General features: G+C 47.1%; 1 protein-coding gene across 7 annotated transcripts in view; it reads left to right on the plus strand.

The window, feature by feature from the left end:
- The first annotated feature begins 13,154 nt into the window (after positions 1 to 13,154).
- LOC109876345 (exportin-1) overlaps positions 13,155 to 27,855 on the plus strand; it is an 87,889-nt gene continuing 73,188 nt past the window's right edge. Inside the window, exons 1-3 of one of the 7 annotated variants that reach the window (XM_031813168.1) lie at positions 13,155 to 13,549; positions 15,336 to 15,467; positions 24,807 to 24,908. In XM_031813168.1, coding sequence (XP_031669028.1) covers positions 15,342 to 15,467; positions 24,807 to 24,908 — 228 coding nt within the window. In that variant the 5' untranslated portion in view covers positions 13,155 to 13,549; positions 15,336 to 15,341. Of the gene's footprint in view, positions 13,550 to 14,122; positions 14,226 to 14,274; positions 14,298 to 14,370; positions 14,869 to 15,335; positions 15,468 to 24,806; positions 24,909 to 27,855 lie in introns of those variants that run through there. The other 6 variants (XM_031813161.1, XM_031813166.1, XM_031813165.1 and 3 more) reach the window with 6 other exon arrangements.

A 27,855-nucleotide genomic window follows, 5' to 3' on the forward strand; every position in this document is an offset into this window, starting at 1 on the left:
TAATCCGAGGATGAATATATATATATTTTTTACAAACCCGCTTCGGTCCTTGTGGACCAATTTGGGTTCGTAAGTCTAGTTTAGTAGGCTGTTTTAATATCTGTGTTTATCGAAGATAGGGGGCGATAGAGTACACTGGGTGACATCCTTTATTTTTGTATAGGTGAAATTAGTGCTGTATTTACATTTCTCCAAAATGAACCTTTGTGTGAACAGCTGTGTTAATCATTTAGAGCAATAGTGGACCTAATTGAGACCAGCGACATGTTGGTTCCAGGCCTGTTTCTCTAACGCGAGGCTACCTGATACCCCTAAGGACATGTTTCATGACTAAATCTATTTTCAGATCAAACTACAGTATTTTCCTGTATTAATGTTACTATTGAATGATTATCATTGTGAAATCTTCTGCTTTGTTGTACATTTCCACTGTTATGGATTGAATTGGGCAGGATGCATTCCTTTCTCTAATACGTTATAGAGATACCAATATCAGATTTAATGTCAGAGATCATGTCACATTGCTACTTAAAGCCCCATGCAGTATTTTATTTTATTTTATATTTAAATCATCACTGTATGATTACTAAATCACTGTTTATTTCAGTAAAATAACACCATATTTTTTAAAATAATTTATTTCCCTGAACCTCCTTTTTCCATTGAAATGCTCAGTCTGGTTGTGGTGATACAAATGTAAATATATTTACATACACAGCCCTGATTGGTGGGCAGCCTCGTCTAGACTAGAGCCGGGGTGATCAAACCTTTGGGGTTGGTGAAATATTATCTGAGTGGTGGGTCTTGGGCGGAGTAAATAGATATGATCTATTTAGAAATATAATATGTAAACATTAACTTTATGGTCTTGAAGTAATATCATTTTATTTTAAGCAATCATAGAATTAGTGTCCGTAACTTGACACCTAACAACACGTTATCATTAGGAGGATACATCTGCAAATAAAGGATGATTGGTCATTGGTCAGAATCAATCCGATCAGATTGTGATGTCATGATATGGACCAGAACAGGCTGAAATTCCAGGATTTCTTATCAAACAGCTCGTACACAAGGGGCATTATGATCATTAGTTATTTCTACCACTTTGTTGTAAAAAATATCATTTAAAAAAAAAAAACTGGAAAATCACGTTAGCTAATTAGCACAAGTGGTCATGTCTGACTTCTGTAAACGAGCGTCGTAACATGGAGATCTGGCCGTGGGCACATTTAACTCTATGAAGGTGTGTAGGAATTTAACCTTTAAAAAATAAAAAAAGGTATTATTTCTCGCAGATGTTAAAGTTACGTTCCCTATGTTTCCCAAAATCATACCGCAAGCGGTGCGTGTTCATGTTTAGAGCAAGAGTCAGGGTTCTTAACGAAGGTCCCCAGGAAGAAGATGCCTTCAGCAATAGACACTGAAGGTAGTTGGTGTCTATGAATGGAGGTAGTTACAGCTAGCGAGCTAACTTTTAGCAAACTAAACTGGTAATCAGAAAGGTAGCCTGTGAAAATCATCTGAGCATATATCTAACGCTGTGGGTTATTTAACCAATAAGGCCTGGATACAGCCCATAGCTGTGGTATTGGCCATATACCACAAACCCCTGAGGTGCCTTAATGCTATTATAAACTGGTTAAATATTTGTTTTGTCATACCCGTGGTATACGGTCTGATATACCATGGCTGTACCATGTCCTGCCGTAGCAGGGCCCCTCTGTGTGGAGGACTGTAGCAGGGCCCCTCTGTGTGGAGGACTGTACCATGTCCTGCAGTAGCAGGGGCCCTCTGAGAGCTACACCCTCTGAAACACTGGTGTTCCAATCTCACCTTCAGCAGGCTCCTATACAGGGGGGAGGGAGGAACGATGGATAGGTTTGGAGAGCGAGAGACAGGAACGTTGGTTAGGTTTTACACAGGAGAGAGAGGAAGAGGAACGTTGGTTAGGTTTTACACAAGAGAGAGAGAGAGAGAGAGAGGAACGTTGGTTAGGTTTTACACAGGAGAGAGAGGAACGTTGGTTAGGTTTTACACAGGAAAGAGAGAGGAACGTTGGTTAGGTTTTACACAGGAAGAAGAGAGATCGGAACAATGGTTGGGTTTCTTCATTCCTCCACCCTCTTGCTTCACCCTTTTCTCTTTCAGGCTGTGGATGTGTTGGATGTCTCTGGTCTGCTCCAGAAGGGCCCTAAGTTCCTGGTTCCCCCGGGCCGCCGGGACCCTCTGTCTCCAGCCGCTGCCTCAGGGTCCTCTCCCTGGCCCACAGCCCTCTCTGTGATGCCTCCAGCTCCAGTCTGTCTAATTGGGACTGCTCCCAAAGCCACCTTCTCCTGCTCGTTCTTCTTCTCCCTCATCCTCCTCAGTCTCCCCTCCTCCTGCTCCTCATTCTCCTTGTCCCTCACTGCGCTCCTCTCCCTTGGGATCCCTCCATTCTCCCTGAACAGAATTCCCACCAAGCTGCTGGGAATGTGGAGTGAATCGAGATCAGCCTCCTGTCCAGAGCTCCTCTGGTCCTCCATGGAAGGCCTGGTTCCTATGGGGGTGCGGGGGCCCGGGTTCCCCAGCCCGGGATTCTCCAGGTGGGTTAGGAAGGCCTGGTGCTCCCCTCCACCATTCCCTGCCCGCCTCGGGCTGTCCTTCAGGGGATCCAGACGGGAAAGGATGGGGGGCAAACAAGTCTGGTTCTGGAGCTGGGTGAACAACAGTCACAACAGAAGGTGTTGATAAATACTGGACTTGTGTTGCTGGCTGGTGTTCGGCACGAAACGGTAGAGGGGCGGTACTATCTGAACTTGTCCAATAGGAAATGGTTTTCCGTGAAACGTTTTGCTACGGTGTGACCTAATGAACATGGGTTCTGGTGAGAGTAGCCTGAGGGTGAATCCTCAAAACATCAGAGGTGGGTGAGGAGAGTGTCGATCGTAGAATGTGTGAATTGTGACACGGAACCACCTCTGTTCTCCTGTCCAAGTACCCCACTGTCTAGGAATGTGGTACTTAGTCAGATAAAGAAGGAAAATTCTTACCTTTGGGATATGGTGATCAGAGCTGAAACTATTGGCATTAAAAAAAAACATTTTATACAGTGTTGCCACAACTCTCTCACACTAACTTAACGAGCACTTGGACCACAAGTGGGCACAATCAGAGACACAAACGTGATGTTTATTCATCATATATTCAATGTTTCCATTGAATTGTTATACAGTATCATCACCATCCTGAGGCTGTCTGCACACATACAGTGTAATTCATTTAGAATGCATATGTGATTTAGAACACATGCATATGTAATGTGATTTAGAACACATTATGCATATGTAATGCGATTTAGAACACATTATGCATACAGTGGGGCAACAAAGTATTTAGTCAGCCACCAATTGTGCAAGTTCTCCCACTTAAAAAGATGAGGCCTGTAATTTTCATCATAGGTACACTTCAACTATGACAGACAAAATGAGGGGGAAAAATGCAGAAAATCACATTGTAGGATTTTTTTATGAATTTATTTGCAAATTATGGTGGAAAATAAGTATTTGGTCACCTATAAACAAGCAAGATTTCTGGCTCTCACAGACCTGTAACTTCCTCTTTAAGAGGCTCCTCTGTCCTCCACTCGTTACCTGTATTAATGGCACCTGTCCACAACCTCAAACAGTCACACTCCAAACTCCACTATGGCCAAGACCAAAGAGCTGTCAAAGGACACCAGAAACAAAATTGTAGACCTGCACCAGGCTGGGAAGACTGAATCTGCAATAGGTAAGCAGCTTGGTTTGAAGAAATCAACTGTGGGAGCAATTATTAGGAATAATTAGGATAATCTCCCTCGATCTGGGGCTCCACGCAAGATCTCACCCCGTGGGGTCAAAATGATCACAAGAACGGTGAGCAAAAATCCCAGAACCACACGGGGGGGACCTAGTGAATGACCTGCAGAGAGCTGGGACCAAAGTAACAAAGCCTACCATCAGCAAGGGCATTGAAGATGAAACGTGGCTGGGTCTTTCAGCATGACAATGATCCCAAACACACCGCCCGGGCAACGGAGTGGGAGTGACCATGGCTAGAACACAACCCCCCCATCACTACCTCCATGTGAGTGACCATGGCTAGAACACAACCCCCCCCATCACTACCTCCATGTGAGTGACCATGGCTAGAACACAACCCCCCCCATCACTACCTCCATGTGAGTGACCATGGCTAGAACACAACCCCCCCATCACTACCTCCATGTGAGTGACCATGGCTAGAACACAACCCCCCCATCACTACCTCCATGTGAGTGACCATGGCTAGAACACAACCCCCCCATCACTACCTCCATGTGAGTGACCATGGCTAGAACACAACCCCCCCATCACTACCTCCATGTGAGTGACCATGGCTAGAACACAACCCCCCCCCCATCACTACCTCCATGTGAGTGACCATGGCTAGAACACAACCCCCCCATCACTACCTCCATGTGAGTGACCATGGCTAGAACACAACCCCCCCATCACTACCTCCATGTGAGTGACCATGGCTAGAACACAACCCCCCCCCATCACTACCTCCATGTGAGTGACCATGGCTAGAACACAACCCCCCCCATCACTACCTCCATGTGAGTGACCATGGCTAGAACACAACCCCCCCCATCACTACATCCATGTGAGTGACCATGGCTAGAACACAACCCCCCCCATCACTACCTCCATGTGAGTGACCATGGCTAGAACACAACCCCCCCCATCACTACCTCCATGTGAGTGACCATGGCTAGAACACAACCCCCCCATCACTACCTCCATGTGAGTGACCATGGCTAGAACACAACCCCCCCCATCACTATTTTAATTTATTTTACCTTTATTTAACTAGGCAAGTCAGTTAAGAACAAATTCTTATGTTCAATGACAGCCTAGGAACAGTTGGTTAACTGCCTGTTCAGGGGCAGAACGACAGATTTGTACCTTGTCAGCTCGGGGATTTGAACTCGCAACCTTCCGGTTACTAGTCCAACGCTCTAACCACTAGGCTACCCTGCCGTCCCTACGCTCTAACCACTAGGCTACCCTGTCGTCCCTACGCTCTAACCACTAGGCTACCCTGCCGTCCCTACGCTCTAACCACTAGGCTACCCTGCCGTCCCTACGCTCTAACCACTAGGCTACCCTGCCGTCCTTACGCTCTAACCACTAGGCTACCCTGCCGTCCCTACGCTCTAACCACTAGGCCAGCCACCCTGCCGTCCCTACGCTCTAACCACTAGGCTACCCTGCCGTCCCTACGCTCTAACCACTAGGCTACCCTGCCGTCCCTACGCTCTAACCACTAGGCTACCCTGCCGTCCCTACGCTCTAACCACTAGGCTACCCTGCCGTCCCTACGCTCTAACCACTAGGCTACCCTGCCGTCCCTACGCTCTAACCACTAGGCTACCCTGCCGTCCCTACGCTCTAACCACTAGGCTACCCTGCCGTCCCTACGCTCTAACCACTAGGCTACCCTGCCGCCTTGAGGGACATGTGTAACCCATAAAGCACAACCAGACAGTATATCAACTGTCTGTACTTGTTAATCAACTGTACCCTCACCCAAACCATCACCCCGCCTCAGCGCTTGAGACGTCACTACAGACACCCTGGTTAGAATCCAGGCTGTATCACAACCGGCCGTGATTGGGAGTCCCATAGGGCGGCGCACAATTGTCCCAACGTCGTCCGGGTTTGGCCGGGTGTAGGCCGTCATTGTAAAATAAGAATTTGTTCTTAACTGAGTTGCCTAGTTAAATACAGGTTAAATAAATAAATAACACATCCCTTCCCCCTTCTATTGTTTACTGTCCTGTTTGGATGTTTGTCACTGTGTTGTTGTTGTCTTTGTAAATGGAAAATAAAAAGTATAAATAAGAAAGGAAGAAAGTGCTGTGTCCGTCTGTCAATAGTGCAAAACGAATAGCCTGTTTTCCACCACAATGGAATGATCTAATGAAGTCAATCAGTCCTAATTTCCGATCCTTCAAAGTAGCTCTTGCACGTAAGGTTTTTGTTTCAACCACTAGTAGGCGCTGTAGGCCTTAATTTGCACAGCAATCTCACCAGTTCACTTCTGAAGACACAAGGTGGCGCTGTTTATAGTTTACTGAGTGAGAGGCGTGTATATACACACCACTACTACACACTGTTTATAGTTTACTGAGTGAGAGGTGTGTATATACACACCACTACTACACACTGTATGATAGTATTTTCCTCAAAACATTACAATATGGAAACAGTGTGTACTAATACCATACTACTATTAAATAACTCCAATTATTTTCTATGATTTTCAACCATTGAGGATCCCTAACACATCTACTACCATGTCATTTATCACAAACAGCTTCCATGTACACTGGTTTGAACACAACACCACAATAACAACCTGACACAGACTTTATCACCCCTCTACTTTGCAGGCTAGTATCAATCTACATGCTCTCCCAAACCGTGCCAGAGTTCCAATATCTCCACTAGTCTGTATTATATCTAATAACACACTGCACTGGCTGTGCAACAACAACAGAAGTCAATATAGGTTTGTTGTGGTGGAACTCCTAGAACACCAGGGTCAGAACCCTATTATGATGTAATGAATAATGTATGTAAATGAGCTGTCCCCAATCACAACCAGACAGAACAAGATTTGACCAGTCTAATCCTGAGTGAGCGGGTTTGGTTGCTCACTTCCAATTCTCGCACATGTGTAACAATGAATTCCTGTGCGAGAGAGAGAGTGAGAGCTGTTGACAGGGGAAAGGAGGAAGGGAGGGGCACAAATCACAGGCAGCCTAACCATTTTTCATTTTCAAATAATACCGCTCTCTCAAGTCAAAAAGTGACTTTTTTTCTCTGACAAGTTCATTTGAATAGTTTTATTGGGACAAGTCATGACAGGATAGTTAAATTATGCATGCTATAGAAACATAGAATAGGTAGAATATATCTCTATGATATGGAGTGAAAGCTGACTGTATGGAGGGACTTTTAAAAGTCCAGTGACAGCTGCACATTGGTCAGTCAATATTTGCAAACATTACTAAGTCAAAATAGTGCACTTATAATACGTTGAGGTTGCTATGTCCCTTTTCAAAAGAAGAATAGAAGTATATCCCTCTATGTACACGAAACAACCCTCAAACAAAACCATGAGAGTAATAGAGATGTCCAGATATTACACACAGGTGTAACACAACCCTCAACCAAAACAAGAGAGTACGAGAGAAGTCCAGATATTACACACGGGTGTAAAACAACCCTCAAACAAAACCAAGAGAGTACGAGAGAAGTCCAGATATTACACACAGGTGTAAAACAACCCTCAAACAAAACCAAGAGAGTACGAGAGAAGTCCAGATATTACACACAGGTGTAAAACAACCCTCAAACAAAACCAAGAGAGTACGAGAGAAGTCCAGATATTACACACAGGTGTAAAACATATGCTGTCTGATTTGTCTGCCAATCTGTTAATATATTATATTCAAATCAGACAAGCTGTCGTTACAAGCTCAGGCTTGTTACTGTGCCTGCAGCTTGTCACGTTAGTAGGATCTGTAGTTCACCTTATTGATTAATGAAGATAACCCATGACAAGTTATTCATGTACACAACAGTCTTCTTCTCTCTGTAGGCGGCCTGATGGAGGCTAGCTAATGATAAACGTCTTGGTTTCGTATCAATAAAGAGAGAATGTTTCCATCAATTTCAATTGCCTTATAAGTTGTGACTGAATAATACCTGACATATCTGTTCCTCATATCTATTCACTGAACCCATTGCAATGTAAACAACAGAAACTGAACTTATATAGCTTTTATTTAACCAGGTTAGAATCCCTTTGAGAATAGAAACCTATTTTCTCTTGAGGCAGACCTAAATCTCAGAATCTTAATTCAACAGTCCGTGCACACAGTGCATCCCAAATGCATCCCATACGCTGCTGAGATCACTGGGGGAGGTTCCTCAAACGCTGCTGAGATCACTGGGGGAGGTTCCTCAAACGCTGCTGAGATCACTGGGGGAGGTTCCTCAAACGCTGCTGAGATCACTGGGGGAGGTTCCTCAAACGCTGCTGAGATCACTGGGGGAGGTTCCTCAAACGCTGCTGAGATCACTGGGGGAGGTTACTGAAACGCTGCTGAGATCACTGGGGGAGGTTCCTCAAACGCTGCTGAGATCACTGGGGGAGGTTCCTCAAACGCTGCTGAGATCACTGAGGGAGGTTCCTCAAACGCTGCTGAGATCACTGAGGGAGGTTCCTCAAACGCTGCTGAGATCACTGGGGGAGGTTCCTCAAACGCTGCTGAGATCACTGAGGGAGGTTCCTCAAACGCTGCTGAGATCACTGGGGGAGGTTCCTCAAACGCTGCTGAGATCACTGGGGGAGGTTCCTCAAACGCTGCTGAGATCACTGAGGGAGGTTCCTCAAACGCTGCTGAGATCACCGAGGGAGGTTCCTCAAACGCTGCTGAGATCACCGAGGGAGGTTCCTCAAACGCTGCTGAGATCACTGAGGGAGGTTCCTCAAACGCTGCTGAGATCACTGGGGGAGGTTCCTCAAACGCTGCTGAGATCACTGGGGGAGGTTCCTCAAACGCTGCTGAGATCACTGGGGGAGGTTACTGAGACGCTGCTGAGATCACTGGGGGAGGTTACTGAGACGCTGCTGAGATCACTGGGGGAGGTTCCTGAGACGCTGCTGAGATCACTGGGGGAGGTTCCTCAAACGCTGCTGAGATCACTGGGGGAGATTCCTCAAACGCTGCTGAGATCACTGGGGGAGGTTCCTCAAACGCTGCTGAGATCACTGGGGGAGGTTCCTCAAACGCTGCTGAGATCACTGGGGGAGGTTCCTCAAACGCTGCTGAGATCACTGGGGGAGGTTCCTCAAACGCTGCTGAGATCACTGGGGGAGAATCCTCAAACGCTGCTGAGATCACTGGGGGAGGTTCCTCAAACGCTGCTGAGATCACTGGGGGAGGTTCCTCAAACGCTGCTGAGATCACTGGGGGAGGTTCCTCAAATGCTGCTGAGATCACTGGGGGAGGTTCCTCAAACGCTGCTGAGATCACTGAGGGAGGTTTCTCAAATGCTGCTGAGATCACTGAGGGAGGTTCCTCAAACGCTGCTGAGATCACTGGGGGAGGTTACTGAAACGCTGCTGAGATCACTGGGGGAGGTTCCTCAAACGCTGCTGAGATCACTGGGGGAGGTTCCTCAAACGCTGCTGAGATCACTGGGGGAGGTTCCTCAAACGCTGCTGAGATCACTGAGGGAGGTTCCTCAAACGCTGCTGAGATCACTGGGGGAGGTTCCTCAAACGCTGCTGAGATCACTGGGGGAGGTTCCTCAAACGCTGCTGAGATCACTGGGGGAGGTTACTGAAACGCTGCTGAGATCACTGAGGGAGGTTCCTCAAATGCTGCTGAGATCACTGAGGGAGGTTCCTCAAATGCTGCTGAGATCACTGGGGGAGGTTCCTCAAACGCTGCTGAGATCACTGAGGGAGGTTCCTCAAACGCTGCTGAGATCACTGAGGGAGGTTCCTCAAACGCTGCTGAGATCACTGGGTGAGGTTACTGAAACGCTGCTGAGATCACTGGGGGAGGTTACTGAAACGCTGCTGAGATCACTGAGGGAGGTTCCTCAAATGCTGCTGAGATCACTGAGGGAGGTTCCTCAAATGCTGCTGAGATCACTGAGGGAGGTTCCTCAAACGCTGCTGAGATCACTGGGGGAGGTTCCTCAAACGCTGCTGAGATCACTGGGGGAGGTTACTGAAACGCTGCTGAGATCACTGAGGGAGGTTCCTCAAACGCTGCTAAGATCACTGGGGGAGGTTCCTCAAACGCTGCTGAGATCACTGGGGGAGGTTCCTCAAACGCTGCTGAGATCACTGAGGGAGGTTCCTCAAACGCTGCTGAGATCACTGGGGGAGGTTCCTCAAACGCTGCTGAGATCACTGGGGGAGGTTCCTCAAACGCTGCTGAGATCACTGGGGGAGGTTCCTGAAACACTGCTGAGATCACTGAGGGAGGTTCCTCAAACGCTGCTGAGATCACTGGGGGAGGTTACTGAAACGCTGCTGAGATCACTGGGGGAGGTTACTGAAACGCTGCTGAGATCAGTGAGGGAGGTTCCTCAAATGCTGCTGAGATCACTGAGGGAGGTTCCTGAAACACTGCTGAGATCACTGAGGGAGGTTCCTCAAACGCTGCTGAGATCACTGGGGGAGGTTACTGAAACGCTGCTGAGATCACTGGGGGAGGTTACTGAAACGCTGCTGAGATCAGTGAGGGAGGTTCCTCAAATGCTGCTGAGATCACTGAGGGAGGTTCCTCAAATGCTGCTGAGATCACTGAGGGAGGTTCCTCAAACGCTGCTGAGATCACTGGGGGAGGTTCCTCAAACGCTGCTGAGATCACTGGGGGAGGTTACTGAAACGCTGCTGAGATCACTGGGGGAGGTTACTGAAACGCTGCTGAGATCACTGGGGGAGGTTCCTCAAACGCTGCTGAGATCACTGGGGGAGGTTACTGAAACGCTGCTGAGATCACTGGGGGAGGTTACTGAAACGCTGCTGAGATCACTGGGGGAGGTTCCTCAAACGCTGCTGAGATCACTGGGGGAGGTTACTGAAACGCTGCTGAGATCACTGAGGGAGGTTACTGAAACGCTGCTGAGATCACTGAGGGAGGTTCCTCAAACGCTGCTTTTTTTCTCAAGTTCCTGGAAAGTCGACAGCCCTGTTTGTTTTTCTTTCAAGGTGGAATTTCTTGGAATTTCACATTGACTTCAAGAGAAGGGGAAGAAGAGGAGAGAAAATCTAAGCCAGAGGGGACTATACACACACACACTCTTTCAAACATTTACTGAATGACCTGCATGGCTGAGGACTTATCTTGGCTTTGTGTGTATATTTCTATATATGGTTTACTTAAATGACTCTTCATTGCTGTTATCTTTCAGACGTGGCTGTAGTAGGCTAGTGAAGGCATCACGTTCACACATAGACAGGAAGATAACCATTTTTTTCCTGTGTGTAGCCAGCACATATTGTTAAAATAGGCTTCAACCCAAAGAGCTTTGTAGAATACGGGTGAATTAACTAATATTCTTCAACCCAAAGAGCTTTGTAGAATACGGGTGAATTAACTAATATTCTTCAACCCAAAGAGCTTTGTAGAATACGGGTGAATTAACTAATATTCTTCAACCCAAAGAGCTTTGTAGAATACGGGTGAATTAACTAATATTCTTCAACCCAAAGAGCTTTGTAGAATACGGGTGAATTAACTAATATTCTTCAACCCAAAGAGCTTTGTAGAATACGGGTGAATTAACATTTGACAACAAAAAAAAGAAAAATGTGAACTTCCACTGGACACCTGCTCGTCGAACATCTCATTCTAAAATCATGTGCATTACTATGGAGTTGGTCCCTCCTTTGCTGCTATAACATCCTCCACTCTTATGGAAAGGCTTTCCACAAGCTGGGAGTGTTGCAACTGGAGGACAGGCAATATTTGTGCACTACGCCCTTCAGCACTCGGTGGTCCCATAGAACTTGTGTGGCCTACCACTTAGGGCTGAGCCGTTGTTGCTCCTAGATGTTTCCACTTCACAATAACAGCAGTTACTTGACATGGGCAGCTCTAGCAGGGCAAACTGACTTGTTGTTAAGGTTGCATCCTATGACAGTGCCATGTTGAATATCACTGAGCTCTTCAGTACGGGCCATTCTACTGCCAATGTTTGTCTATGGAGATTGCATGGCTGTGTGCTCAACAGGTGTGGCTGAAATAGCCGAATCCACTAATTTGAAGGGGTGTCCACATACTTTTGGTCATGTAGTGTGCATTGTGAAATGGCAATCAAACTTGTGCAGAATAGCATGCAATGACAGTGTGCATGGTCTGCTTAATTGATGACCATGTTTGTTTGTGTGCAAAAGTATAGAAAATTAAAACCACACACTGATTATTGCACGTGTGTAATAGCCATGTAATGATTGAAAATCTGTCATTAATGTCTCTGTCTATGATAGCTCAAATCACACTGAGCACATTGAATTTGAGGGTAACAGCGTTGTGTTGCTGGGTAAGGTAGCCTATAGAATAATGGAACGTACGTCCTTCTGAAACCTCGCTCTCAATTATGTTAGCGGATGACTTTACTAGTACGGCTTGCCGACACTAAATCCAGTATTTTTCCATCAAGTGGCACGCTGGGTCACGTGACAGTTAGGGTTTAAAAAAAACGCTGTCATGTTTGCATCCTTTACAGAGAGCAGCAAAGATACTACATATTTGTTTAACTCTCCTAAATTGCAATCGGGACTAATGTTACATGGTCTTTGATGCTAACGTCATGTTCTGAACTGAAGAGGGACACCACATAGCGTGGACATTTCCCTTCCATGTCATTTTTGTAAACTTGTGCAGTGCGCGGATTCATTGTAACCACTCCCACTCGTGGCTGGTGGAAAATTACCAGCAACAGGCTCACGAGTCAGGCGATTGTATTGTGGACTGTATCTCCTTTACCTAATGTAAACACGTTTCCTCTTTGTATCTCGTGTAGGTTGCACAGCACAGACTAGTGAATTGCAATGTCATGATCACAACAAAACAGCGTGATGGTGAGCTGGGTCGATAACGAAATTAAATGCTGTTGATAAGTCACACATCCTTTTGCAATGGATACAGTGTTGGAAAAATACATTTCTCTAAACGTCAATCAAGTCAAGGCTAATTGTGCAATACTAGCGACACTTCTCAAGTTGCAAAGTGATTGTTGATTGTTAACAAACGCGCACACAATGGCAAAACAATATTGAAAGCACTATTTGCCATTCACGTTGGAGGCATTGAAAAGTCCATTCTGCTTGATCGGAGTCCGCCCTCTTTTTTCTGACCACGGGCGGAGCAGTCGCGTGGGTGCCTGGACGAATTTAAATTGATTGACAACGGAGTTACCCAATAGAGTTTAAGCAACGATGTCCGTAAAAAACAACCCCACCAATGGGAGTGTAAAATGGGCGTGACGTTAGTCCAAACTTTCCGCGGCGCCATCGGCTGAAAACTAAACCGAGATGGAATCTCCCAGTCTGAACCGGTTTCAACCGGTTATGTGAGTTAGTTGCTTCAACGAGGAGAAGAGGCGCAGGAATACAATCTCTCAAACCGCCCCGCTGCAACAAAAAACAACAACATTATAGTTAAAGAATTAAATTGTAAATTAAGGTTTATTTTTATTTCGTAAAATGAATCGGAGTATATTATTGAGCGTACCGTGATAATAGTTGCGGAATCCACATCTGTGATCCTTATTAACTAGCCATCAATATACACCTTCTGGAATTGGAGCCAGCTAACGTGTCAGAGATAACAGTAACGTTAGCCAGTCTATTTCTGACTAAACAACGATATTGTATATAACCTTGTAGCAAGCTTCCCTGTGGGGAAAAAAGCCAATCTTCTTTCAGTCAGAGGCTTGGACTTTTGGTAGGTAACTCAGGGGTGCAAAGTAGCATTTGACTTGGGGGGTAAAAAAATAAATATATATTTTAGACTTTAATTTCACTTTTGGAATGTAAAATCCAGAGAGCATCCAGTAATAAAGTGTAACTACTAGTTAGGTAAGTAAGTGGTAACGTTTCTGTGTGATGCACTTTACAAGAGATGCTGGTGTGTGAGAAAGTCCGCTAGGGTTGGGTGTGAGTGGTGTGGTGATGATAGCAAGCAATGCTGAGGACCAGGGGGACGACAAACAAAAAAATAATGAATTAATTCATCCAGTCCTTCCTCGGAAACAGCGTCCGTGGTGTGAGCGGATGCATTTTGTTGCTAGTTTTCTAACGTTAATTGTGCTAACTTTACCAGTGATGCGCCGTGTTTGGACGGCAAAGTTCATTGTTATTTTAGTAAGGCATAAAAACATTACGATGCATTAGGGTCATAGCTACTTTTCAAACTTAGTTTTTTTAAAGAAGCTATTTTGTTAGACGTGTATTACTTGCTGTACAGCTAACTGTCTGGGTAGTAAAGGACGCAAGCCTTCCCTTTGATAAGCGTGGAGTGGGAGGGGTAGGGGAGGCGTGTGTCTGGGAGGCAGGGTGATGATAGCCTGCTATGGAGGACCACACGTTTTCTCTGGAGGCATAGACTTCCTTTTGTCTTGGTATCAACGACAGTCCTATCAATAGCTTGGTATCGAATCAGAATTTAGCCAGGGCAATGCGCTGGTGGTGCTGTGTGTATTTACTATTTTATATTTTGTTAATCGAATTGAGATCGTTGAATTTTCCCACAATTTAAACGAAGTTGTAAACTAGCCTTACCTGTATCCAGTTTCGCTAACTTGTTATCGTTTACGAAGTGTTGCAGGTAATGGGTAAATGTCACGTGGGCTGCTAGCGCATGTTTTATTGCCGCGTTCAAATCTACTGGGAACTAGTACATCTTCGACTTCCCGACTTCAGTTGTCGGGAAAAAAACGATCTCTGACTGGGAAAAATCGATTTGAATGGTCATCAAACTCGGGAAGTCAGGCCTCTTTCTAGAGCTCCGACTTTCCCACCCGAAGATCAATGATGTCATGATTTGACTTTGTATTTTTCCATGCACCCAGTTGTTTTGAACGCGGCATTATATAGACCTGGAACGCACCCAATACTACCTAACGTTAACTACACGATCACACGGTAGCTATCAACCGAAGTTGGTGGTTGTGTTAAGCGAGATAAACTGATTGATATAAGACGATAAAGCAGCTTATTTCAGTATTCTTCTACATTCATCAGTGTTTACTGTAACATTTTAAGGTGTGTTCGAACTTCAAAATAGCCACGCCTGGCAGGTGTAGATGTAAACAAAGTGACGTTCTGTGGCACGTGGTTCGATTGTGTTCTGGAGGTGGCATGATAATGTGATATTTTCAGTATCTCACACATGTTTGTTTACTAAACGATATCAGAAAACGCTTTTTATGAATTGTCAAAATACAAATGTCAGAATGTTCATTTATGGAAAGGGTATATGCTGTGCATGTATGTAACTGACTGGGGAGCAGGGGAAGGGGGTTAGGAGAGGCGGTTAGCTGGTTGGAATGCTCCATTCATTCACATGACTCTCTGCCTGTTGCTGTTGTTTTCTCTGCCTCTGTCAGTCATTACACACACACACACACACACACACACACACACACACACACACACACACACACACACACACACACACACACACACACACACACACAGTCTAACCCCCTCCTTGCTGTCCATCCTTGCAGAGCTCCATGCCAGCAGTTATGACAGTGTTAGCAGACCATGCAGCGCAGCAGCTGCTAGACTTCAGCCAGAAACTAGACATCAACCTGTTGGACAACGTGGTCAACTGTCTGTATCACGGGGTCGGAACACAGGTAAGTACTACTGACCCCTGACCCCCCCCCCCCCTTACTACCACTGGCTTTCCCCCCTTACTACCACTGACTTCCCCCATTACTACCACTGACTTCCCCCCCTTACTACCACTGACCCCCCCCCCCTTACTACCACTGACGCCCCCCCTTACTACCACTGACTTCCCCCCCCTTACTACCACTGACTTCCCCCCCCTTACTACCACTGACTTCCCCCCCCTTACTACCACTGACCCCCCCCCCCCCTTACTACCACTGACCCCCCCCCCCCCCCCCTTACTACCACTGACTTCCCCCCCTTACTACCACTGACACTCCCCCCCTCCCTTACTACCACTGACACTCCCCCTCCCCTTACTACAACTGACCCCCTCCCCCCCTTTCTACCACTGACCCCCCCCCCTTACTACCACTGACCCCCCCCCCCCCCCCTTACTACCACTGACCCCCCCCCCCCCCCCTTACTACCACTGACTTCCCCCCCTTGCTACCACTGACTTTCCCCCCCTTACTACCACTGACTTCCCCCCTTACTACCACTGACTTCCCCCCCCCTTACTACCACGGACTTCCCCCCTTACTACCACTGACTCCCCCCCCCCTTACTACCACTGACTCCCCCCCCCCTTACTACCACTGACTTCCCCCCATTACTACCACTGACTTCCCCCCATTACTACCACTGACTTTCCCCCCTTACTACCACTGACTTCCCCCCATTACTACCACTGACTTCCCCCCCATTACTACCACTGACTTTCCCCCCTTACTACCACTGACCCCCCCCCTTACTGCCACTGACTTTCCCCCATTACTACCACTGACTTCCCCCCATTACTACCACTGACTTCCCCCCCTTACTACCACTGACTTCCCCCCCTTACTACCACTGACTCCCCCCCTTACTACCACTGGCTCCCCCCCCTTACTACCACTGACTTCCCCCCCTTACTACCACTGACTTTCCCCCCTTACTACCACTGACTTTCCCCCCTTACTACCACTGACTTCCCCCCTTACTACCACTGACTTCCCCCCTTACTACCACTGACTTCCCCCCTTACTACCACTGACTTCCCCCCCTTACTACCACTGACTTTCCCTCCTTACTACCACTGACTTCCCCCCATTACTACCACTGACTTTCCCCCCTTACTACCACTGACTTCCCCCCCATTACTACCACTGACTTCCCCCCATTACTACCACTGACTTCCCCCCCATTACTACCACTGACTTCCCCCCATTACTACCACTGACTTTCCCCCCATTACTACCACTGACTTTCCCCCCTTACTACCACTGACTTCCCCCATTACTACCACTGACCCCCCCCCCCTTACTACCACTGACTCCCCCCCTTACTACCACTGACTTCCCCCCCCTTACTACCACTGACTTCCCCCCTTACTACCACTGACTTCCCCCCCTTACTACCACTGACTTCCCCCCCTTACTACCACTGACTTCCCCCCCTTACTACCACTGACTTCCCCCCCTTACTACCACTGACTTCCCCCCTTACTACCACTGACTTCCCCCCTTACTACCACTGACTTCCCCCCCTTACTACCACTGACTTCCCCCCTTACTACCACTGACTTCCCCCCTTACTACCACTGACTTCCCCCCCTTACTACCACTGACTTCCCCCTTACTACCACTGACTTCCCCCCTTACTACCACTGACTTCCCCCCTTACTACCACTGACTTCCCCCCTTACTACCACTGACTTCCCCCCTTACTACCACTGACTTCCCCCCTTACTACCACTGACTTTCCCCCTTACTACCACTGACTTTCCCCCTTACTACCACTGACTTCCCCCCTTACTACCACTGACTTCCCCCCTTACTACCACTGAAATACCCCCCTTACTACCACTGACTTCCCCACTGACTTCCCCCCCTTACTACCACTGACCCCCCCACCCCCCCTTACTACCACTGACTTTCCCCCCTTACTACCACTGACTTCCCCCCCTTACTACCACTGACTTCCCCACTGACTTCCCCCCTTACTACCACTGACCCCCCCACCCCCCTTACTACCACTGACTTCCCCCCTTACTACCACTGACTTCCCCCCCCTTACTACCACTGACTTCCCCCCCATTACTACCACTGACTTTCCCCCCTTACTACCACTGACTTCCCCCCATTACTACCACTGACTTCCCCCCATTACTACCACTGACTTTCCCCCTTACTACCACTGACCCCCCCCCTTACTGCCACTGACTTTCCCCCATTACTACCACTGACTTCCCCCCATTACTACCACTGACTTCCCCCCCTTACTACCACTGACTTCCCCCCCTTACTACCACTGACTCCCCCCCTTACTACCACTGGCTCCCCCCCCTTACTACCACTGACTTCCCCCCCTTACTACCACTGACTTTCCCCCCTTACTACCACTGACTTTCCCCCTTACTACCACTGACTTCCCCCCTTACTACCACTGACTTCCCCCCTTACTACCACTGACTTCCCCCCTTACTACCACTGACTTCCCCCCCTTACTACCACTGACTTTCCCTCCTTACTACCACTGACTTCCCCCCCATTACTACCACTGACTTTCCCCCCTTACTACCACTGACTTCCCCCCCATTACTACCACTGACTTCCCCCCATTACTACCACTGACTTCCCCCCCATTACTACCACTGACTTCCCCCCATTACTACCACTGACTTTCCCCCCATTACTACCACTGACTTTCCCCCCTTACTACCACTGACTTCCCCCATTACTACCACTGACCCCCCCCCCCTTACTACCACTGACTCCCCCCCTTACTACCACTGACTTCCCCCCCCTTACTACCACTGACTTCCCCCCCTTACTACCACTGACTTCCCCCCCTTACTACCACTGACTTCCCCCCCTTACTACCACTGACTTCCCCCCCTTACTACCACTGACTTCCCCCCCTTACTACCACTGACTTCCCCCCTTACTACCACTGACTTCCCCCCTTACTACCACTGACTTCCCCCCCTTACTACCACTGACTTCCCCCCTTACTACCACTGACTTCCCCCCCTTACTACCACTGACTTCCCCCTTACTACCACTGACTTCCCCCCTTACTACCACTGACTTCCCCCCTTACTACCACTGACTTCCCCCCTTACTACCACTGACTTCCCCCCTTACTACCACTGACTTCCCCCCTTACTACCACTGACTTTCCCCCCCTTACTACCACTGACTTTCCCCCCTTACTACCACTGACTTCCCCCCTTACTACCACTGACTTCCCCCCTTACTACCACTGAAATACCCCCCTTACTACCACTGACTTCCCCACTGACTTCCCCCCCTTACTACCACTGACCCCCCCACCCCCCTTACTACCACTGACTTTCCCCCCTTACTACCACTGACTTCCCCCCCTTACTACCACTGACTTCCCCACTGACTTCCCCCCCTTACTACCACTGACCCCCCCACCCCCCTTACTACCACTGACTTCCCCCCTTACTACCACTGACTTCCCCCCCTTACTACCACTGACTTCCCCCCCTTACTACCACTGACTTCCCCACTGACTTCCCCCCCTTACTACCACTGACCCCCCCACCCCCCTTACTACCACTGACTTTCCCCCCTTACTACCACTGACTTTCCCCCCTTACTACCACTGACTTCCCCCCTTACTACCACTGACTTCCCCCCCTTACTACCACTGACTTCCCCCCCTTACTACCACTGACCCCCCCACCCCCCTTACTACCACTGACTTTCCCCCCTTACTACCACTGACTTCCCCCCCTTACTACCACTGACTTCCCCCCCTTACTACCACTGACTTCCCCCCTTACTACCACTGACTTCCCCCCCATTACTACCACTGACTTTCCCCCCTTACTACCACTGACTCCCCCCCCCTTACTACCACTGACTTCCCCCCTTACTACCACTGACTTCCCCTCCCCTTACTACCACAGACTTCCCCCCCTTACTACCACTGACTCTCCCCCCCCTTACTACCACTGACTTCCCCCCATTACTACCACTGACTTCCCCCCCATTACTACCACTGACTTTCCCCCCTTACTACCACTGACTTCCCCCCATTACTACCACTGACTTCCCCCCCATTACTACCACTGACTTTCCCCCCTTACTACCACTGACCCCCCCCCTTACTGCCACTGACTTCCCCCCATTACTACCACTGACTTCCCCCCCATTACTACCACTGACTTCCCCCCCTTACTACCACTGACTTCCCCCCCTTACTACCACTGACTCCCCCCCTTACTACCACTGGCTCCCCCCCCTTACTACCACTGACTCCCCCCCTTACTACCACTGACTTTCCCCCCTTACTACCACTGACTTTCCCCCCTTACTACCACTGACTTCCCCCCTTACTACCACTGACTTCCCCCCTTACTACCACTGACTTCCCCCCCTTACTACCACTGACTTTCCCTCCTTACTACCACTGACTTCCCCCCCATTACTACCACTGACTTTCCCCCCTTACTACCACTGACTTCCCCCCCATTACTACCACTGACTTCCCCCCATTACTACCACTGACTTTCCCCCCATTACTACCACTGACTTTCCCCCATTACTACCACTGACTTCCCCCCCTTACTACCACTGACTTCCCCCATTACTACCACTGACTTCCCCCCCTTACTACCACTGACCCCCCCACCCCCCTTACTACCACTGACTTTCCCCCCTTACTACCACTGACTTCCCCCCCTTACTACCACTGACTTCCCCCCCTTACTACCACTGACTTCCCCCCCTTACTACCACTGACTTCCCCCCCATTACTACCACTGACTTCCCCCCCATTACTACCACTGACTTTCCCCCCTTACTACCACTGACTTCCCCCCCATTACTACCCCTGACTTTCCCCCCCATTACTACCACTGACTTTCCCCCCTTACTACCACTGACTTCCCCCCCTTACTACCACTGACTTTCCCCCCATTACTACCACTGACTTTCCCCCCCTTACTACCACTGACTTCCCCCCCTTACTACCACTGACTTTCCCCCCATTACTACCACTGACTTCCCCCCCTTACTACCACTGACTTCCCCCCCTTACTACCACTGACTTCCCCCCCTTACTACCACTGACTTCCCCCATTACTACCACTGACTTCCCCCCCTTACTACCACTGACCCCCCCACCCCCTTACTACCACTGACTTTCCCCCCTTACTACCACTGACTGTCCCCCCCTTACTACCACTGACTTCCCCCCCTTACTACCACTGACTTCCCCCCCCTTACTACCACTGACTTCCCCCCCCATTACTACCACTGACTTCCCCCCCATTACTACCACTGACTTTCCCCCCTTACTACCACTGACTTCCCCCCCATTACTACTACTGACTTTCCCCCCCATTACTACCACTGACTTTCCCCCCTTACTACCACTGACTTTCCCCCCTTACTACCACTGACTTCCCCCCCTTACTACCACTGACTTCCCCCCATTACTACCACTGACTTCCCCCCCTTACTACCACTGACCCCCCCCCCCCCCCCCCTTACTACCACTGACTCCCCCCCCTTACTACCACTGACTTCCCCCCCCTTACTACCGCTGACTTCCCCCCCTTACTACCGCTGACTTCCCCCCCTTACTACCACTGACTTCCCCCCCTTACTACCACTGACTTCCCCCCTTACTACCACTGACTTCCCCCCTTACTACCACTGACTTTCCCCCCTTACTACCACTGACTTTCCCCCCTTACTACCACTGACTTTTCCCCCTTACTACCACTGACTTCCCCCCTTACTACCACTGACTTCCCCCCTTACTACCACTGACTTCCCCCCTTACTACCACTGACTTCCCCCCTTACTACCACTGACTTTCCCCCTTACTACCACTGACTTCCCCCCCTTACTACCACTGACTTCCCCCCCTTACTACCACTGACTTCCCCACTGACTTCCCTCCCTTACTACCACTGACCCCCCCACCCCCCTTACTACCACTGACTTCCCCCCTTACTACCACTGACCCCCCCCCCCCCCCCCCCCCCATTACTACCACTGACTTTCCTGATAGCTACTTTATTGAGGACAAGTGTACTTACTCTGACTGAGATGTGTGGTTGTCCCACCTAGCTATCTGAAGATGAATGTACTAACTCTGACTGAGTTGTGTGGTTGTCCCACCTAGCTATCTGAAGATGAATGTACTAACTCTGACTGAGATGTGTGGTTGTCCCACCTAGCTATCTGAAGATGAATGTACTAACTCTGACTGAGATGTGTGGTTGTCCCACCTAGCTATCTGAAGATGAATGTACTAACTCTGACTGAGATGTGTGGTTGTCGCACCTAGCTATCTTAAGATGAATGCACTAACTCTGACTGAGATGTGTGGTTGTCCCACCTAGCTATCTGAAGATGAATGCACTAACTCTGACTGAGATGTGTGGTTGTCCCACCTAGCTATCTGAAGATGAATGCACTAACTCTGACTGAGATGTGTGGTTGTCCCACCTAGCTATCTGAAGATGAATGCACTAACTCTGACTGAGATGTGTGGTTGTCCCACCTAGCTATCTGAAGATGAATGCACTAACTCTGACTGAGATGTGTGGTTGTCCCACCTAGCTATCTGAAGATGAATGCACTAACTCTGACTGAGATGTGTGGTTGTCCCACCTAGCTATCTGAAGATGAATGCACTAACTATGACTGAGATGTGTGGTTGTCCCACCTAGCTATCTGAAGATGAATGTACTTACTCTGACTGAGATGTGTGGTTGTCCCACCTAGCTATCTGAAGATGAATGCACTAACTCTGACTGAGATGTGTGGTTGTCCCACCTAGCTATCTGAAGATGAATGCACTAACTCTGACTGAGATGTGTGGTTGTCCCACCTAGCTATCTGAAGATGAATGCACTAACTCTGACTGAGATGTGTGGTTGTCCCACCTAGCTATCTGAAGATGAATGCACTAACTCTGACTGAGATGTGTGGTTGTCCCACCTAGCTATCTGAAGATGAATGCACTAACTCTGACTGAGATGTGTGGTTGTCCCACCTAGCTATCTGAAGATGAATGCACTAACTCTGACTGAGATGTGTGGTTGTCCCACCTAGCTATCTGAAGATGAATGCACTAACTCTGACTGAGTTGTGTGGTTGTCCCACCTAGCTATCTGAAGATGAATGTACTAACTCTGACTGAGATGTGTGGTTGTCCCACCTAGCTATCTGAAGATGAATGTACTTACTCTGACTGAGATGTGTGGTTGTCCCACCTAGCTATCTGAAGATGAATGTACTAACACTGACTGAGTTGTGTGGTTGTCCCACCTAGCTATCTGAAGATGAATGTACTAACTCTGACTGAGTTGTGTGGTTGTCCCACCTAGCTATCTGAAGATGAATGTACTAACTCTGACTGAGATGTGTGGTTGTCCCACCTAGCTATCTGAAGATGAATGTACTAACTCTGACTGAGATGTGTGGTTGTCCCACCTAGCTATCTGAAGATGAATGTACTAACTCTGACTGAGATGTGTGGTTGTCGCACCTAGCTATCTTAAGATGAATGCACTAACTCTGACTGAGATGTGTGGTTGTCCCACCTAGCTATCTGAAGATGAATGCACTAACTCTGACTGAGATGTGTGGTTGTCCCACCTAGCTATCTGAAGATGAATGCACTAACTCTGACTGAGATGTGTGGTTGTCCCACCTAGCTATCTGAAGATGAATGCACTAACTCTGACTGAGATGTGTGGTTGTCCCACCTAGCTATCTGAAGATGAATGCACTAACTCTGACTGAGATGTGTGGTTGTCCCACCTAGCTATCTGAAGATGAATGCACTAACTCTGACTGAGATGTGTGGTTGTCCCACCTAGCTATCTGAAGATGAATGCACTAACTATGACTGAGATGTGTGGTTGTCCCACCTAGCTATCTGAAGATGAATGTACTTACTCTGACTGAGATGTGTGGTTGTCCCACCTAGCTATCTGAAGATGAATGCACTAACTCTGACTGAGATGTGTGGTTGTCCCACCTAGCTATCTGAAGATGAATGCACTAACTCTGACTGAGATGTGTGGTTGTCCCACCTAGCTATCTGAAGATGAATGCACTAACTCTGACTGAGATGTGTGGTTGTCCCACCTAGCTATCTGAAGATGAATGCACTAACTCTGACTGAGATGTGTGGTTGTCCCACCTAGCTATCTGAAGATGAATGCACTAACTCTGACTGAGATGTGTGGTTGTCCCACCTAGCTATCTGAAGATGAATGCACTAACTCTGACTGAGATGTGTGGTTGTCCCACCTAGCTATCTGAAGATGAATGCACTAACTCTGACTGAGTTGTGTGGTTGTCCCACCTAGCTATCTGAAGATGAATGTACTAACTCTGACTGAGATGTGTGGTTGTCCCACCTAGCTATCTGAAGATGAATGTACTTACTCTGACTGAGATGTGTGGTTGTCCCACCTAGCTATCTGAAGATGAATGCACTAACTCTGACTGAGATGTGTGGTTGTCCCACCTAGCTATCTGAAGATGAATGCACTAACTCTGACTGAGATGTGTGGTCGTCCCACCTAGCTAATGTTATAGTTAATGGAGTTTTGCGGGATTTGTAATTTTGCTATGATGGTCGCTTGCCCAGGTGCCTTACTCAGTTTTACTTATAGTTTTTTGGGGGACAGATAGAAGAACAGGGAGAGATACAAGTTACTATTGCAGAAAATAATGTCTGAAATTGTGATGTATAAACAGGGACAGTCACTCAGGTTTTGGTGTACCAGTCACTCACGTTTTGGTGTACCAGTCACTCACGTTTTAGTGTACCAATCACTCACATTTTTTACCAGACAAAATATTTTTCTGTTAAATGTCAGAAATGGATGAGAATGCTTTATAATGTGTCTAAAACAATACATGTATTACTAGTAAGAACTAATGTGGTATAGTTCTTATTTATTTCATTTTTTTAAACCACTATGCCAACGTTTATATGTATATCTCAGTTCAAAAGTTTAGGGTCACTTAGAAAAGCACTTTTTATTTTTGTCCATAAAAATAACATCAAATTGATCAGAAATACACTGTAGACATTGTTAATGTTGTAAATGACTGTTGTAGCTGGAAACGGCTGATTTTTTATGGAATATCTGAAATATCTGGTTTGAAATGGACATCTTACTCGCCAATGCCAATATCTACCCATATTTGGCAGGCGGCGGGTGTTCATTTTAGGGTGTGTGTGTGTGAGTGAAAGAGTGTGTGCCTATGTTTCAAAATGGTATTTCATCCATTCCTGTTCCTGCGTTGCAGCAAAGGCTGGCTCAGGAGGTTCTGACCCAGCTGAAAGAGCACCCGGATGCTTGGACCAGAGTGGACACCATACTGGAGTTCTCCCAGAGCATGAACACCAAAGTAAGTCAAAACCCCGCAGGGAGCACCCGTTGGTGGAGGGTCGCAGCACTCCAGCTGTGAGGAAGTTAGGTGCTGGTAGTTACAACTCACTTGTCACTCAGTCGGTAGAGCATTACGCTTGCAAACGTCAGGATAGTGGGTTCCATTTCCCCACGTCACGTGTATGTAAACATGTACGCACACATGACTAAAAGTCGATCTGGATGAAAACGTCTGCTAAATGTCAGATACAGTGGTATTACTTAGGCCCTTTCCCCCTTGAGGAGCATATGGCATCAACAGCAGCGCTCTTACATAGAACAACAACTTTAAACAGGGTTTGATGGATCAAACTAAAACACACACACACTCAAACGTAGGTTATCGTTTAGTTTTGTCTGCCGAGCCCAATGGTAGGTCATCGTTTAGTTTTGTCTGCCGAGCCCAATGGTAGGTTATCGTTTAGTTTTGTCTGCCGAGCCCAATGGTAGGTTATCGTTTAGTTTTGTCTGCCGAGCCCAATGGTAGGTTATCGTCTAGTTCTGCCTGCCGAGCCCAATGGTAGGTTATCGTCTAGTTCTATCTGCCGAGCCCTGTCGTTCTCCCTATGTCACAAATGATCTGATTTGATAGAATTTTGATAGAATATTTCTGGAGGGATGGTTGGTTGTTTTGGTCTGTCTTTGGTGTTGCTAGATTTGGGAGTTGTAACACTGATGTAGGTTTACTCTGTTTCTCCTCCTTAGAGACCCCCTACCACCCCCATTCACCGTCAGCTTGAGTCAAACTAGGCATCTCCACAGTGAAATACCTTAGTATGGTACTCACTACCCGTAAATACCTTAGTATGGTACTCACTACACGTAAATACCTTAGTATGGTACTCACTACACATAAATAGCTTAGTATGGTACTCACTACACGTAAATAGCTTAGTATGGTACTCACTACACGTAAATAGCTTAGTATGGTACTCACTACACATAAATAGCTTAGTATGGTACTCACTACACGTAAATAGCTTAGTATGGTACTCACTACACGTAAATAGCTTAGTATGGTACTCACTACACGTAAATACCTTAGTATGGTACTCACTACACGTAAATACCTTTAGTATGGTACTCACTACACGTAAATAACTTAGTATGGTACTCACTACACATAAATACCTTAGTATGGTACCCACTACACGTAAATACCTTAGTATGGTACTCACTACACGTAAATACCTTAGTATGGTACTCATTACACGTAAATACCTTAGTATGGTACTCACTACACGTAAATACCTTAGTATGGTACTCACTACACATAAATAGCTTAGTATGGTACTCACTACACGTAAATAGCTTAGTATGGTACTCACTACACGTAAATAGCTTAGTATGGTACTCACTACACGTAAATACCTTAGTATGGTACTCACTACACGTAAATACCTTAGTATGGTACTCACTACACATAAATAGCTTAGTATGGTACTCACTACACGTAAATAGCTTAGTATGGTACTCACTACACGTAAATACCTTAGTATGGTACTCACTACACGTAAATACCTTAGTATGGTACTCACTACACGTAAATACCTTTAGTATGGTACTCACTACACGTAAATAACTTAGTATGGTACTCACTACACATAAATACCTTAGTATGGTACCCACTACACGTAAATACCTTAGTATGGTACTCACTACACGTAAATACCTTAGTATGGTACTCATTACACGTAAATACCTTAGTATGGTACTCACTACACGTAAATACCTTAGTATGGTACTCACTACACGTGAAATACCTTAGTATGGTACTCACTACACGTAAATACCTTAGTATGGTACTCACTACACGTGAAATACCTTAGTATGCTACTCACTACACGTGAAATACCTTAGTATGGTACTCACTACACGTAAATACCTTAGTATGGTACTCACTACACGTAAATACCTTAGTATGGTACTCACTACACGTGAAATACCTTAGTATGGTACTCACTACACGTGAAATACCTTAGTATGGTACTCACTACACGTGAAATACCTTGATATGGTACTCACTACACGTAAATACCTTGGTATGGTACTCACTACACGTAAATACCTTAGTATGGTACTCACTACACGTAAATACCTTAGTATGGTACTCACTACACGTAAATACAATCATAGTGAGCAGTAGTAGTGGCGTCTTTTTGTAGGCACTAACGGAGGATAAGTCCCCCGGGGCTCGTTGGGCAAAGCCATTGGGGGCGATTTATGTTTTTTTTTTTTTTGTCTAAACGCTGAAAATATAACTTTTATGTTTTGTTCTATGAGATAATCTTCATCAGTTAAAACACATTTTTGTGAATTTTTAAAGAATTGATGTCATCAAAAATAAGCTACCGTTGTGCTGCCAATGTATACATGTTAAATACGCTGCCAGACAGATCACTACTTAATCGCTGTTACATAGCTGTGTAACACAGCTCTGGGATATTGTCAGACAGATCACTACTTAATCGCTGTTAAATAGCTGTGTAACACAGCTCTGGGATATTGTCAGACAGATCACTACTTAATCGCTGTTAAATAGCTGTGTAACACAGCTCTGGGATATTGTCAGACAGATCACTACTTAATCGCTGTTAAATAGCTGTGTAACACAGCTCTGGGATATTGTCAGACAGATCACTACTTAATCGCTGTTACATAGCTGTGTAACACAGCTCTGGGATATTGTCAGACAGATCACTACTTAATCGCTGTTAAATAGCTGTGTAACACAGCTCTGGGATATTGTCAGACAGATCACTACTTAATCGCTGTTACATAGCTGTGTAACACAGCTCTGGGATATTGTCAGACAGATCACTACTTAATCGCTGTTAAATAGCTGTGTAACACAGCTCTGGGATATTGTCAGACAGATCACTACTTAATCGCTGTTACATAGCTGTGTAACAGCTCTGGGATATTGT

The sequence above is a fragment of the Oncorhynchus kisutch genome, unplaced genomic scaffold (assembly GCF_002021735.2).
Source record: "Oncorhynchus kisutch isolate 150728-3 unplaced genomic scaffold, Okis_V2 Okis04b-Okis11a_hom, whole genome shotgun sequence".
Taxonomy (NCBI): Eukaryota; Metazoa; Chordata; class Actinopteri; order Salmoniformes; family Salmonidae; genus Oncorhynchus; species Oncorhynchus kisutch.